The sequence below is a fragment of the Anguilla rostrata genome, chromosome 9, assembly GCF_018555375.3.
Source record: "Anguilla rostrata isolate EN2019 chromosome 9, ASM1855537v3, whole genome shotgun sequence".
NCBI classification, from domain to species: Eukaryota; Metazoa; Chordata; class Actinopteri; order Anguilliformes; family Anguillidae; genus Anguilla; species Anguilla rostrata.
The window spans coordinates 13,754,321-13,770,108 of NC_057941.1; the positions used below are offsets into that span (position 1 = coordinate 13,754,321).

The 15,788-nt window shown below is 41.6% G+C and overlaps 1 protein-coding gene across 1 annotated transcript in view; it reads left to right on the plus strand.

The window, feature by feature from the left end:
• Positions 1–15,788, plus strand: part of LOC135263006 (dystrophin-related protein 2-like) — a 72,772-nt gene that overhangs the window by 23,575 nt on the left and 33,409 nt on the right. Inside the window, exons 2-3 of the mRNA XM_064350531.1 lie at positions 252–381; positions 13,913–14,078. Of these exons, the coding sequence (XP_064206601.1) occupies positions 327–381; positions 13,913–14,078 (221 nt within the window). The 5' untranslated portion in view covers positions 252–326. The remainder of the gene's footprint in view (positions 1–251; positions 382–13,912; positions 14,079–15,788) is intronic.

Below are 15,788 nucleotides of genomic sequence, written 5' to 3' on the forward strand. Positions count from 1 at the left end.
GCAAGCAGTATTCAGATAAGATTAACAGAACCTGACATTTTCCAGGCTAGAGACAGATGCTTGAACCCGTTCTATCCAAACATTTTTACCCTTTATTATGGATGCTGCTACACAATGTATATCTGTTTTATTTTTACCAACGAGGACATTAACTTTTATCCGGGATACAGATGACAAACCCTGAAGTCCTACATGGAAACAATCTTAATTAATCGATGACCTTGGATTGATATGCTTCTTTTTATTTCTAGTATCTCAGATGTCCACATGAGGAAACCCATTTAAAGGAAGTGCCTGTGTGCCAAGCCTTTTGCTGCTCCTTTGGAATGGAATCACTACTGTGTGACAGGAAGTCTACTAACCATGCTTGTGCCATTGACGGTAAGTAAAACAGGCCTTTGGGTGGGCTAGCGGCAGGCCCCTATGTAAACTAGGCTGACAGTTTCTTAGAGATGAGCAAAGCTGCATTAACACCGTATTTTTAAATGAGGACCAGACTGCAGAGTCTTCTGACCATTTTAAACAGTGCAGTAGACTGCTTCTGAAATGGAAATTGAAATGATTACTTTGCTGTCTCTGACCAGAAATTGCTTGCCATTTTCTGTGGAGGTCCAGTCTGGCTGCCTCCCCTTTGAAGATCCATGAATAAAGCTGTAAGAGGCACAGAATTCTGTTAAAGTAACAAGACCAAGGCCTGTGTAAATATAAAGTATTGGGGCACTACAGCTTACAATACAGAGGTAAAGTATTAGCCTTGCAGCTCTGCCACAGTTGCTTTTCTCTGTTGTGGATTCTTAGCCCTTTGCTAATGTTAGTTCCACGACTTAAGTGTTTGCATATCTTCCTGACATGAACCTGTACCCATGAGATTTTCTGTGGACTGTGAAATGTCATGAATTGATCCTGATCTGCAGTTTAATTAAACAAGGCTGAAACAGAGTGCACCAGCACCAGAGGTGTTCAGTATGTTACTCTGTTGAAGCCTAATCAGATATTCTGAGTACATTTGACTTTGTTTGACCCCCGAAAAAGTAGGATGTTCATTGAGTCTGAAAATACTGACTGCTTATCCACCCTGCAGATTTTTGCAGGGAGCAAATGATCCCTGACCATTCAATAGGAAAATGAATTAAAGATTGGAATCTGTAATGTGGGTGGGTTTTCTATGCTTTATACAAGTTAACTATACTTACGGCACACTAGCCATAGTACGAGAACAAGAAAAACATCACATGATTGATACTAAATGTGGCTGGTTTAGAAAGGCAAACACGGCATATTCCATTACATAAATAGAGGAGGTATGCCAGTAGAATTACTGGCTGGAACATAAACCAGTGTGAGTCTAATGAATGACTCTGAACAAATGTTGCTGGGTGCACACAGATTCACGCATCCATCTGCTCCTAGTTCCAAAGCAGAGTAATAGAGTGGCAGGGATGATAGGGTAGGAGCTTGGTGGTTCACTGGCATTCAACAAACACATTAATACAATCCCCTGAGGGAATCCTTAACAGAGGGACTCGTTCAGGGTATGAATTCCAGCTGAAATATTGGGCCTGGCTTATTTTCTCTGTGGTGATGCGGAAACCTAGTCGATATCTCATAACTGATGAGCGAGTTCATCCATATATTGTACATTTAAACCTTTTTTTAAAGAATTTAAATTATTTTTTGGTGTCAGCTGTACAGCCAGTGTTCTTCGCTGAATGATGATAAAACTTCAGCTTCAGGAGTGCCATCTGCATCAGGCTGATTTACAGTGCTGCCACAGCACCACACCCTCTGGGACAAGCTCCTGACCTGTGTTCCAATGGCGATGTAAATATTGCCTGAGCTTGCCGTTTTTATGCACAGACACAGAAAAGGTTATTTATGGCAACATTTACTACTTAGCCTGCAAACAGCTTGGATACTAATATCTCAAATATAGCATGAGTGCAGAATTCTGGCTGTATGTAATGAGCTACATATAAACAAAGCAATAGGCCCGGCTGACTTGCAAAGGTCAGGAAACTCACCAAGGCTTCAAAAATGACTTCAATAGTGTATGAATTCTATAGACTTGGTTAATGTCACAGATTTGTGGACAACTTTTTGGCCACTGCTCTCTGTATAGTTCAGTGTTCCAGCGTGCGGCTGGCATTGTGGTCCGAACACTGTGTGATTTTGTGAGACAGCAGAGATGCATACTTCCTGTCCCCAAGGAGGCAGGAGAGGCAGTCAGCAAAGGAAAGAGATTAATCTGCAACAGTGATGGGGAGCAGAATGTAGCCCCTGCGATCTTCAAAGGCGCCCAAATCCAACTCCTGCTCGGGAGGATTGAATCTACTCCCATTAGCCAGAAAGGTTGTGAGCTTTCCCCCCCACCCAAAATCATCTCTCAAGTATGCAACTTTATCTTTTTTGTTTATTTCAACTGGAGAAGAAAGCCTTCATTTTGGGGATAGAAAGTTGGTGGTGATACTTCTGAAAAGTTATGGGGGTAATTAGTGCATACCACTGAAGACTCTCTCCATCATCACTCTTTCTTTTTTATTATTCAACTCTCCCTGTGGTTCCCTCTGGAAAGAGGCTGTGATTGGTTGATCATAAAGAGGCATTTCCAGATTAATCATTTTAAGTTTTTGTAACTTAACCCGGTTTGTTGGGAAAAGAACAAACTTTGCGGCATATTCTCTTCTTTTAATATGGTCTGATTGTATTCGTTTTTGGACACGTTACTTCATAAAATTGTCAGCCTTCTCTTCTGTTGGTCTCTTGAGCTCAGCAGATATCCAAATTCCTCAGATCCAATAAAGAACTTTTTAAAAAATTGAAGAAGCATTAGAGAAGAAGCAAAGGTACTGCTTGCGTACAGCCACAACAAAAATTGATTAAGTGCTGATGCGGCACAGTCCCGAACACAGAAGCAGTGAAATGAAAAATCCATCTTCGTTCTGTTTGAAAAGTGCTGACTAAAGAACTCTCTGACAGGTTTATACTATGGTATTGAGCTGTAATGAAAGGATAGGTATTGGGTGGTAATAAGCGTGATTCTACTATAAATGAGAAATGGTAGTACAGGCAGCAATATTGGGATTGTTGAGAGAAAGAGCAGGCTGATTAAAGCGGCTCAAAGATCAACTGGGGCTATTGTGAGCCCATTGCCAAGACCTGATTGAGAAATGTGCCGTTGACCAATGCACCTAAGGTATTTGTACATAAGGCATGTTGCGGTGCAGTTGCTCAAGGAGTTATTGGGCTCTATTTTCCGGCCAGCGCATGGCATGTTTTGAGCTGTCGCATTGGCAAAATAGTATTTTTGCCATATATTTTGACTCACCAAAGTTGGAAGGGACCCGCTGCTGGGGGTGTCAGTCAAAACCAGTGCAATTTTGGCAGCTTATCAGAATTTTCTGGTCAGTCCAGTCTGTAATTTGTGCCGTTTGCCGACTGCCTGCCCAGACCACATCTAAGGTATATGGCGCAGGCCATTATCCAGCAGATTGCTAATTTCTGACCTTCCCATGCAATGAGCGCATGTTTCACAGTCTGTTCTAAAGGTTTCTTGGATCATCTGCTCTCCGATTCAATTTATAAATCCCAGTAGCAGGAAGGATACATACTTTACATTTATTGTTCATTGTCTTTTTTCTTTTTTATAATTTTAATTCCTGTATTTATTTCTGTTTTTAATTGTTTATGTTGTTCTTATACTGTGCTGTAGTCATATATTTCTTTCTTTTTCTTACAGCTGTTTAATGCAAAGAATGACAATAAACACAACTTGAACAATCTTAATTTTAATTGACTGTAGTTAAAATGCTAGCAACAGTACTGGCACAAATTATGGATAGGCTGCCCTTACAGTACTGTAGCCTTATGACGCTGTTGCTGACTGTGGCTGGTGGCCTAGCAGGGTGGTGCATAATTGGTGGTAGCAACCAGGGATGGATGGGGTCAGACAGCTGGCTTGGCCTCTCCTCATGCAGCAGTAACTCCTCTGCTCAATCAAGTGTTTGCATTTAAGAATTTACTAAGATCTGTTCCCTCATTGTTTCACTGCCTTTTCTGGTTTCGTTTAGGTGTATTAAATTATGTCCAGTGGAGTTCAGAAGGGTCCCCAAGCATTATCTGTGTCAGTAAGTGGCACACTTGATCCTATTTCCTGCAGCATAGCCATGCTTTTTTGAAAGTGCCTACCGAGTCGCCACATAAACATCACCAGCTGTCACTTGTTTGTAATTCTGCCCGTCTACACGTCCTGAATATCAGCTAGATTCACTGCGTTTGCGGAGTCGTTAGTTGTTAGTTTGCTGAGTCGTAAGGCAGCTGTTTTTGCCTTCTCTCTTTTTCCAGTAATTAGTCAGAATATTCTGGTTTGGATCTATGCAACTGGATGTAATCCTCCATCAAATTCTGCTTGAAGAGTCACTTAATCTGAGCCATGGATCTGGAAAACACAGTCTGCTGTCTCAATAGTGTGTGTGGAACAGTTGAGTTTTCCTGGGAGAAAGTCACCATAAATTCACAGTGAAAGTCTGCATTTGTTTGAACAGATAAGGTCAGGAGCAGAGAAAAGGGTTGCAGACTACTTTCCTATGCATCCTATGTCTTCATTCTTTTTTTCTACAAAATAATAGCCTCTCCACAAATCATGAAGGCCACCTTAGGTCAGGGTGTAGGTCACACACATATACTAACATTCATTCACTACATTTCCAAAAATATGTGGACACCTGAACATCACACCCATATGTACTTGTTGAACATCTCATTCCAAAACCATGGCTATTAATATGGAGGTGGACCCCCCTGAGGTTTGGCACTGATGTTGGGCATAAGGCCTGGCTCACATTTGGCATTCCAGTTCATCCCAAAGGTGTTAGATGGGGTAGAGATCAGGGCTCTGTGCAGGGCAGTCAAGTTTTCCCCACTAAACTCAGCAAACCTTTTCTTTAAGGACCTTGCTTTGCGCACTGGGGCGTTGCCATCCTGAAACAGCAAAAGACTTTCCCCAGACTGTTGCCACAAAGTTGGAAGCGCACAATTCTTTAGAATGTAGCATTAAGATTTCCCTTTGCTAGAACTAAGGGCCCTAGCCCAAACCATGAAAAACAGGACCAGACCATTAGTTTCTCCTCCACCAAACTTTGCAGTTGGAACTATGCATTCTGCTAAACCCAGATTCATCCATCAGACTATCAGATAGTGAAGCGTGATTTATCACTCTAGAGTATGCATTTCCACTGCTCCAGAGTCCAATGGCGGTGTGCTATACACCACTCCACTTTACACCGATGCTTGCCATTGTGCATGGCAGTCTAAGGCCTGTGTACGGCTGCTTGGCCATGGAAACGCTTGTCATGAAGCTCTTGACGAACAGTTCTTGTACTGACTTTGTTTCCAGACGTAGTTTTGGAACTCTGTAATGAGTGTTGCAGCCTAGGACGATTGTTGTTACGCGCTACATGCTTTAGCACTCGCCAGTCCCATTCTGTGAGTTTGAGTGGCCTACCGCTTTATGGCTGAGCTGTTGTTGCTCCTATACGTTTCCACTTCACAACAACAGCACTTGCAGTTGACTGGGGCTGCTCTAGCAGGGCAGAAATGTGATTACCTTGACTTGTTGGAAAGGTGGCATCGTATGACAGTGCCATGTTGAAAGTCACTGAGCTTTTCAGTATGACCCATTCTACTGCCACTGCTTGTCAATGGAGATTTATGCACCTGGGTGTGGCTGAAATAGTCAAAATGAGAAGGGGTGTCCACATACTTTTGGAAATGCAGTATATATCTGACATTGACCCAGAATGACTCATTCCTTTTCCTTGACTGCAATTTTAAATCAAAATGTATGCCAGGACAGTATTTTATAATTTTCGTAGCTCACTATTTTCATGTCTGTTTCATTTTTGCCTTTCAAAGTTTCCCAGAAACTTTCATCCCCCTTTCAAGTCAGGGCCAAGTTATTTCACAAATGTACAGTATCCTAATAATGGGAAATCTATATAATGTTTCACACACATACACGCATGTTCTTGCATGCGTGTATGTGTGTGTATGTGGGTGCCCAATCAGCTGGTTGTCGTTCCAGTCATTATATGTGAGATGAAACAAAAGTGTTTAAGCTGTGGGTGTTTGAAATGGTTATTATGATGGGTATATTTTGTGATTTACAGTTGGTGGTTTGCCAGCAATGGTGTCATTTAGGCTTACTGTAATGGTCCATCAGGTTGTCACAAGGTCTAGTCCCTCATGGCGCGGCTCAACTCATAACTTCTGTTTTTTTCCCTTTGTGGGGAGAACTTGGATCATGGTGTTGTAGCTCTTCAATTTATCCACGCCAGATATTACAGTACTTACAACTCACTGTGCTTCCACTGCTTGTACTAGGAAGTGTTTGAAGATGGATGAACCAAAACCATTATTCTGTCCTCACAACTCACTTGATGCCTCATTATGTGCACATTTCCAGCATATATTTTACAACATAAATTACAGAAAGATCCTGACATCTCTTAAAATAACCAAATGTGGGGAAAATTGTAATGTGTGTATGGGCAAAGTTGTTAAGTGGCCATTTTCACACTTAAAGATAATAATTTTAATGGGAAATTTAGGATTCTGTTAACTGAAATTTTTTTTTACAATACACTTGTGTATTCTGGATAATGGCAGTCATTTCATGCTGTTTTCTCAGTAAATTGGTTCTTCTGCATCGAAGTTAAGAAACATAATGCCCTTAAACTGAGTGGCAGATGTCCTCTGTGGGGGATGTCTGCTGAAAGGCAGGGAATGTTTTGTATGGCTGTTTCATACAAAATACAAGCACGTATATCGCTAGCAACGGGATAAGATGAGTATTAGAAGGAAACATGCAGTGCTTGTAAGACTATGATGATCTTGCCCATTTTCCCCTGTCAAAAAGCTCTCATTTTAAAGGAGATATTAAATCTTTAAATTAAATCTTATGTGTACACATCCCATTTGATTATTCTCGGTAAAGGCCGTGGCATTACTCTCTCACCAAAGATGTACTACATGCACATTTCCCCCCTACAATTCATTCATATTCATGGACTTGTGTTACATCAAATGAACTATACAGCAGCTATGTAAGTATATATAAGAATTCATATTTAATTAAAGTTATTTTTATACAGTAAGTCTCCCTGGGTGGAGGCTTTCACCAAACACACATATTATAATGATTGCTTGCCTGTACTAAATCCAGATGTATAAGTGCACAGTCAGGCCAGATTCAGAGGGCAGGAAGTCACACCATGAACTCTGATGAACATTTCCTATTACCTATCATTGTACGACAAAGGCTTTGAAATCATCCTCAGAGTCTTTCCATTATAAACCAGAAGATAAATATCAAATGAAACATAATTAAACATTTCCTGAATTACAGTACAGTTCAGAAGAGGATTTGTAAATTAATAAATGTCACTACTATTGCCTCCTCTGTTGCAAAAATCAGTGAGCCATTGTTCATTAAATGGCCTCTTCTCGTGTGGAATTATTTGAAGAGATCCCAAAAAGAATCCATGAATTAATGCTTTGCTGTTCACAATGTAAATATACAGTATGAATTTGCTGTTTTGAACAGGGAACAGAGTACACGATGCCTTCATTCCTTGCATGAAATATAAGTTTTATTTTGAAACAGGATTGAGAACTTAAAATAATAAAAATGTTCAAGAATACCATTGCTATTTTTGCTAAACTGTATGAACCCCACCCCCTGACTGATTCTATGAAGCATTTCCATTCCAATAATAAATCTGAATTAGATATTAATTTCCTGTGCAATACCAAAAGTATTTCCAAAGAAAAATGCACCTTATTTTGGGACACAGAATTTTCAGTTGGACTAGAATTCACATGGTCACATTGACACATCACCGCTGTTGTCACTTGAATTAATCTGCTGTCATGAAATCAATATTTGTGGACATTTCCATATGTACTGAACATTCTGAAATAATTTGAATATCCATATTGCATACAAAAATGTTGTTTTTGGTTTTATCTGATTTTACTCAAAAATGTATTTGCTTTCATTATATGTATGTCTTAATGTCAAATATTACTTAATAGGTTTTAACTGTAAGATGACAAGGTAGTACCAGAGTTTTGCTTCATTTGGAGGTCTAGGAAATGTTACAGTACCTCTGCTCTGCTCTTATCTGTGTAGCCCTAGCCCCGCCCATCATGCTTGCTCTGGCAGCACTGTAAACGCGCAACTGCCAGCAAGGCAGACAGCTGTCCTGATTGGTTGTAAAGATTCAGGCATGGTGAAATTTGGAATTGCTGTTGGATCTTTTAATTTATTGCTATGTGTCATTGAGGAAATGTAACCAAATATGAACAAAAGCGTTCTACAACAAACTTACCTACTGCACCCTTAAATGACCGTGAACAGCCAAATTGACCGACATTTATCTTGCCTGTACGCTTTATCATTTTGATTGCTACATTCAACATTGTTGCAAAAATAGTATCATGCTGTACCCCTGCTGAACAAGCCCCTGCTTAGGCGAAGCCTGCAATATTAGTCTGAGGTTTTAGGGCCAACCTTGCTGTCATGTAGCTGTTTGAGTCATGAAAAGGGTTGGGTAATGAAACCAGGTAGCACCATGGCACCGGTTCCCATACTGTACCGACCACACTGAATCACAATGCAGACAAGCAGTGAGACTTTGCAATAAAAAAGTTATTTAATGTCATTGTATGCTGTCTATTTGAAAGAAGGTAGACTACTTGTAACTTCCCTATACAGTATGTCCATTTTTCCTGTCAACCTGAATCTCCTGCAATTGACTACTTTGATCAGACTACTTGGTCAGCTGTTGTTAATAGCAGAATATGTAGCTAAAAATACAATTTGGAGAATTATTGATTGCTGGACTGGAGCATAAACCAAGTTTGCGGCTTTATTGTGTGGACGTGTGAAGTTGTATCTGAATTCTGTGGGTTTACATGAGGAGGCACAGACGTTAATGTTCTTAAGGGCTGAGAGTCTGGGGTCAGTGTGGTTATTTCTGTAGGAAAACCTGAAAAGTGCCAAACTGTCTGTGCTACACTATGCTATAGCATATAGGTACGGAGCATGCCCTGCCAAACCGTAACTTGGCGGATGGCATACCTGACATCCAGAAAAATCACAGCAGGACCAAATAACCTTTAATTTGTTGTGAGTTATTTTTTTTTTGTCATTTTACAGAATTTTCCAGAAGTTGTAATTAATGCTCCGGGGAACACACTTGTGTCACAGTTAAGACACGTGTTGTTTATATAATACCTTCTATTTTATTTTATTGTCTACTTACTTTTTGACTGAAGAACATACTCAACTCATCAAAATGCCTGCCTCGTCTATATTGCTTAGTTAATATCAGTTTCAGTTGAGTGTAAAGGGAGTATTGAATGAAAATTTGAATTAGAATAGTTTTACTCCAATTTTAAATTACAAATAGTTGTGCTTTGTAAGAATAGATTATAACTATTATTCAAAAATTGCTGTATCGTTTTTCCATTTATCTATTGAATGAGACCCTAATACAGTTTATTCAGATTTGCCCTGCATATCTGACTTATAAGTTCTTGTTAAGAAGACAAGTGCTTTGACCTCTAATGATTTTTTACAGTCTACTGTTCCTTAGGCATAAGCACAAATGAGCTGAATTCATTACCAGAGATCCCGAGACAGAGATCCTGTCAAGTGGTATGAAAAATAACTTCTTTTAATAGCTTCCTGGCTGATAGCACATTTTGACATTCAGGTGATGCTCTTATCCAGAGCAACTTAAACAGATTACATTTATGTCGCAATTCAGGTTAAGTACCTTGCTCAAGGGTACAGTGGTTCTCCAGTTGAGAATGATGCTTACAACCTTGAAGTCCACTTCCCTTACCATTATTGTACACTGCTGCCCTCATGCAAGTTTAAGATCTCCTCACCTCCGGTGGAGGAGCCCAGGAAACGTGTTATTGTAAAGCCGTGGGTGTAAGTGCTCCGTGTTTGCACTGTTTCTGTAGCCTGAGCAGATGTCCGGAAACAGCTAGCCGACACACGGATTTAGCCTCTAACTGTTTTATACCTTGGAAAAAGTACAGACGGGCTATTGCTCCATCTTACAATACAGCAGCACTGCTTAGCTATGCTGTAGCTGTTAACTCTCCCAGAAAGGCTAGCTATTTCCCTTCCTACAAAATACATCAGCACACTACTCCCCCATCTCCCCTTCACAAACTTTGTGCCACCCCCTCTCTCTATACTTAAGGAGGTCTTCCCAGTCCACGCAGTATTTAAATGGGTACAGCAGGTTCAATCTGACATCTCACGTTATTTTCAGTTGAGAAGTACTTGTGTCTTTAGGCCCTGATGAAGATCAACACCGCAATAACCCTGTCCACTTTCCATAGAGGGACAGTTGTCTTTGCATTCTGTCTGTGAGGAGTAAACAAGCTGCTTTCTTGAAGTTTACCTTAAGCAATCTTCATTAAAATATGATAGCTGCTCATCCAATGCTACAGGTCACAGATTTCAGTGACTTGTGGAATTGTTTTCCTGATGTGGAGAGCTTGAAAGCAAGTTTTAAAAAACACGTCTCCAGTGCTGTTAGGCAGTCTTAACTGGTGGTGACATTTATTTATGCTAATAGCAGTGTAATTTATAACAGAGCACTTCAAAATGACAACAAGAGCTAGGCCTACATATGCATGAGTGCAAAAAGTTTGTCCATTGCATTACAGTTTCATCACCAAAGACTAAATAGTGCAGTGACAATTTGTGGTACCCTTTCAGTTTGAATTGTCACTTTACTTTCCATAGGCTCACCTTAGAAATCCATTATTTTGACTATATAAATATATATTGTAGTGCTATGTATTGTGAAATATGCTCTAATAGGTTGCCTTAATTCTAAATACGGAAGAAGCTATTTGTAATGTATTTCCGATGCAATACATATAGCAACAATAATACCAGTGTCTGTTTAGTAGTATTTGCATATTATTTTTACTACACGCCTTGCTGTAGTTCATAAGCAGGTCATTTTCCCAGAAACTGAGCCATCCTTTTAGCGTGACCTGATTGTGTACAGTAATATCTGTGTAAACAGTGAAATGGACGAGTTAGTCCTCCAGGGATGCATGACTGTAGCTGCTTGTACAATTAGGGCCCTTCTAATTCTGCATCCATGCCCCCCCCCCCCCCAAGCTCTCTGTAGAGAGAATGGGAAACAATGCCCTCTACCAGGTGCGTAGACAACGGTCTTGCACACTCAGCTCAGTGGACGCCTGTAGCACTGTTAGCGGCTGCGCTCGGGTCAAGGCTTTTTTGCCTTTTTAGCAGCTTGGCTGCGTCTTCGTCGGTCGATTGATTGGCGCGCGTTTCTTTGCCGCGTAGACGAGGGAGGCCAGCCGCCCGGGCGCTGACCTTTCCCGGTGGGGACGTGGGCCGCGGGCTGCCCTCCCTGTCACTCAGGTCGGTGTGCTGTGGAATGCCGATGACAAAGTGCCCATTGAAAGGCGGATCTCCACGTGTGCCTCCCAGCCGGATTCCCTCCCCACACCACGGAAAGTAAACAAGCGCAGCCTCTGCCAAGAAGCTTAGCAGATGGTAGAGCTGTCAGTGCTGGGCATAACCCACGTTATAATGACACAGAGCCTGGCGTCTCTGGACAGGAGATAGCGGTGACCTTGAGGCGAAGGTAAGTGCCTGTCCCCTATCCATCATCCAGGCAGGAAGGTGGCTGATCTTACAGGCAGCACAGCCATTCAGAGTAAAAGGTTTACTCATTTTGACATTTATTTTATTTATTTTACATGCCCCTGTGCACCGCTCTGTGTGTTTACGGGAAGCTGCACTGAAGAGTATTTACGAGAGTTTTCTTTGATGTAGCCCCAAGGAACAGCCTGGTGAGACTTTAGAGAGACCAGGATTTGTAATAATTGCTTCCATTGTCAGGAAGTATTGGCTGCGTGTTTGTGTAAAGCTGTGGGTTTGACTACCACTTGGTGCGCACATGCTACTTTGTTGCCATGGATGCTGGAGGTTTCAGCTCTGATGTTTGCATACAAGTATATATGTCCACTGCATACACTCATGTTCCCCTTGGGTGCAAGATAAATTCTTATCTTATAAAGCTAAGTTCCCCTTTTGTGTGTTTCTTACAGAGAATGGTACTGTGGGTTCTATGCCTTCTTACCAAATATCTGACTTATATTCTACCCTTATGTGCACAGGTAGCATGGATAGTGCGACACATTTTTCACAAAAGTATTTTTTTGTACCAAAGCCATTGTTGTCTTGGTAACCTCATTTAATTTTGCATCGTCCATTTCTATCTGTGCAGAGGCATATTTTTTGGCAATGTTGTAGACGTAGTAATTGCTGTTACTATGTTTGATAATGGAAACTTAATGAAATGAAAGTGGAAATGGCTAAAGGTTAGTTATGCTGTCTCAGGTTTGGGCATATTTGCCACACTGTTTTTCTGTGAAGCAGAATACATTTTTAACCTTCATTTAAACGATCCTAGGCAGATTTGGGATTGGGCATTTTTTGTGCTTGTCTGATGAGATCTGTGTCTCTGAGATAAGTGTGCAGACATCTGAGATGAAGCTGGGGAGTCTGTGATGGTGACTTTGGGAGTGTTGACGGGAGATTTTATGAGGAGCAGGGGAACCTTTGTTAGGTTTCCCTGAACAGAGCTGTCCAAAGCTGTTGGGCTGTTGGGGATTTAACCGTCTCTGTCTCGCTCTGTCTGGGAATGAAGAAGAGGTGGTAGTTTTTGCTCATGGCCAGGACCTTCCCTGGAGTCCACCTGTGTTCAGTCTTAGGTCAGGGTGACTCAATATTTGTATTTTTTATACAGTTCACAGTCAACATCCCCCCCCCCCAAGAAAAAGCTGTATATTTGTCTTCTATCTTAAAATAAATGTTGTTTTCCTTTGTGTCTGGTAGAAGACACATGCTTCATTGTAATTTTGAGTGACAGGTTCCATTACCAATATATATATGTAATCATAGAGAGACGATTTATCAGGAAGAGACAAAGATTAGAGATAGGAGTATAAGACCTGAAGCTATAATTCCTTTCAAGAGTGAGGCAGAGCAATCAGGTGAAAGAAATCTATACTGTAAATTCAGTGATACAGCTGAATACTCTACCTGGAAATGGGCATAGCATAAACTGGAAGTCCTATAATCAACAGAAACTTTTTCGTTTCTTTTGATGGATGCACAACAATGCATATCTGAATAGTTGCTTGTATAAATAGTTTTGTTAGTTGAGCAGATACAGGTACAGATAATGTGTGGGTTGACTAGATACAGGTACAAATAGTTGTGTTGATTTTACAGATATAGGTACTGTACAAATTCAGATACTGTTCACCATGAGAAACTATAGTAACAAGATTGCTGATACTGAATGGAAGAGGGCAGTTATGTTGATATTCTCAGGCAGTTCATTGGCCAGTCAGAAGAGGTGTCATGGTCCTGACAATGCACTCAGTCATGAGATGATTGTGTCTACTGTATGTGCAGGCGTGGGTTGAATGCTTGAAATTCAGATTGCTAACAAGGACCGCTTTTCTCCAAGGAGATTTTCCCTTGTGGGCACTCTGTGTGAAGAATGATGATATGTGTCTTAGTGATATGCACTTGGACACTGATGTCTGACCCTTGCGGCCAATAGTATTGTTGGTTTTCTTTCTTTCAGCCTAATGAGAAACTGATTTGGACCTGGTACTTTGGATGATTGGGACCTCTTGTCAGTCAGTGATTTTAATCAGTCCATTGACTATCGGGCATAAAATAAAACTAGCTGTGACACAGGGGTTGAGGGTTCTGTGTCAGTCTGACTGCTGAAGGAGTGGTCTTTGGCTCATTTGTGCTGGTCTTTGGCAGCCCCCGGCCGGCCTTCATGGCCCAGGTGTCACTGTGCACCCAGGCAGCAGGCGAAGGACCCTGAAGGGCAGGAATCTGGAACAGAAGGCTGCAAAGGGGGCGGGGACCACGAGGCGGGAGAGATGAACCTGTGGAGCGAAATCAAGCGCAAGTCCCACAACATCAGGTGAGAGAGCTCATGGAGCACGGAGATGAGGTCAGACCAGTAATGGGTAAGTGATGTGCGGGTTGAAGTTTGGGTTTGAGGTCCACATCATGAAACGATCTTGAAAAGTGTTTAAATACTGCTTAAACGTGTGTGCTACTTACTCTTTGGAAATTGGCCTGTAAATATGGGAAAAGTCTGTGTATCAACACAAGAGTTTAATATTTATTTTCAGAAGAACGTAACCTTTTGGTCTGTTGTGCCAGTAATCATAGATGGTGTATTTTCTTCCTTCGACATGAACCAGAGTCACACATGTCATACATTCTGTGACTAGATTGTCTCTTTTACCAGCTAGCTTCATACCACGGGCTATAATCTGCTATGGTTATTTGTTCTGATAGATTCGCCATTACTACCCTTGTACCATGTAGCCTATTTTTTTTCTACTGACACCAGGCCAGCAAGCTGAAGATAGGCTGCCCCTGTATTTCTGGGTACATCCCAAGATTTCTTTCCACTGGGGAGTTTATACCCTACTTGTTATTTTTTGGGAGTTCAGGCCTGGTCATCCACAATTTTCAATTTCTGGTAAAATGTTTTTTTGAGTGTCTCTATGCAAAAGTGCAATATAAATAAAATGAAATTGAATTGAGTTGGGAGTGTATACAGTGTTACAGTATACCTCAAGTAATGTGCTCAGTCTCAATGGCAAAATAAATTCATACAGCTCTATAAATGCTGTTTAATCTTGGATATTCATAGTCAAGGAACAATTCTTCTACTGATTATGGCAGTAATTGCTTCTTTTAATGAGGCAGCCAAGCTGGCATTGTGTCATATTATATACTCTGTTTACCCAACTGGCTCTTAATTACTTAAATGACCCCGCTGAATCTTGGGAGATTGCGGTGCAATTCGGGGATTTGTTCAGACAGTACCTCGGGAGTGAAGTGTAATGGGAAGCAGCTCAGGCCAGAACATGTGTTGATGTGATTTGTCTGAGGGGTAAATCTGAGAGAGAACACAAAAGATTGTATTAGAGTGGCAGAAGAGGGATTAGTTCCTAATGGAGCCTGAATGGATCATATACCAACAATAAAATGGCAGGAGGGGCATCCACAAAGAACACTTCGCCAGCTAATCAGGCAGAAACGCACTGTGTGCTGAAGTGCGTAGTGTTTCTCAGTCTCATCGTTGATGACCTTGATCTCGACTGGGTACCTCTCGGGTCCCTCTCAGTGGTAGCCTCACATGCTTCTGGTGCTATGTTCTAATCTCCCTTCAGAACGTCTAGGATGAGACCAGTGAGAGATGCTCTGTCAGTGTTCCTTCAGAAGGCACTGTTTTCTCTTGTAGCATTAAATTACCTTCGGAGAATGCTGCTGTAGGCTCCTGGGAGGGTGGAATTCTGGGAATGCTGCGGGAGCAGTGTTACTGCCATGCCATCCCCAGCGGAGGAGGAATTGTCGGGATTCCTGTGGAGCCCCGCCTGCACTGTCCAGCTGTGTGGGGGCCCTGGCTTCAGAGCCCCCTCTGTTGTCTGACAGAGCTCCATTCTCTCCATGGCACTGGAGCAGGGGGGCGGGGCAGGGCACCATGGAGTCAACCCCGTCCCACACTGAAAGTGTTCATTGGGGCCCATTGCTTCTGAGAGACATCTTGAAGGGGGTGGGGGCGGGGGGATAATTCTCACCTAAGTTAATGTAGTTGAGAAAATACAAAGAATCT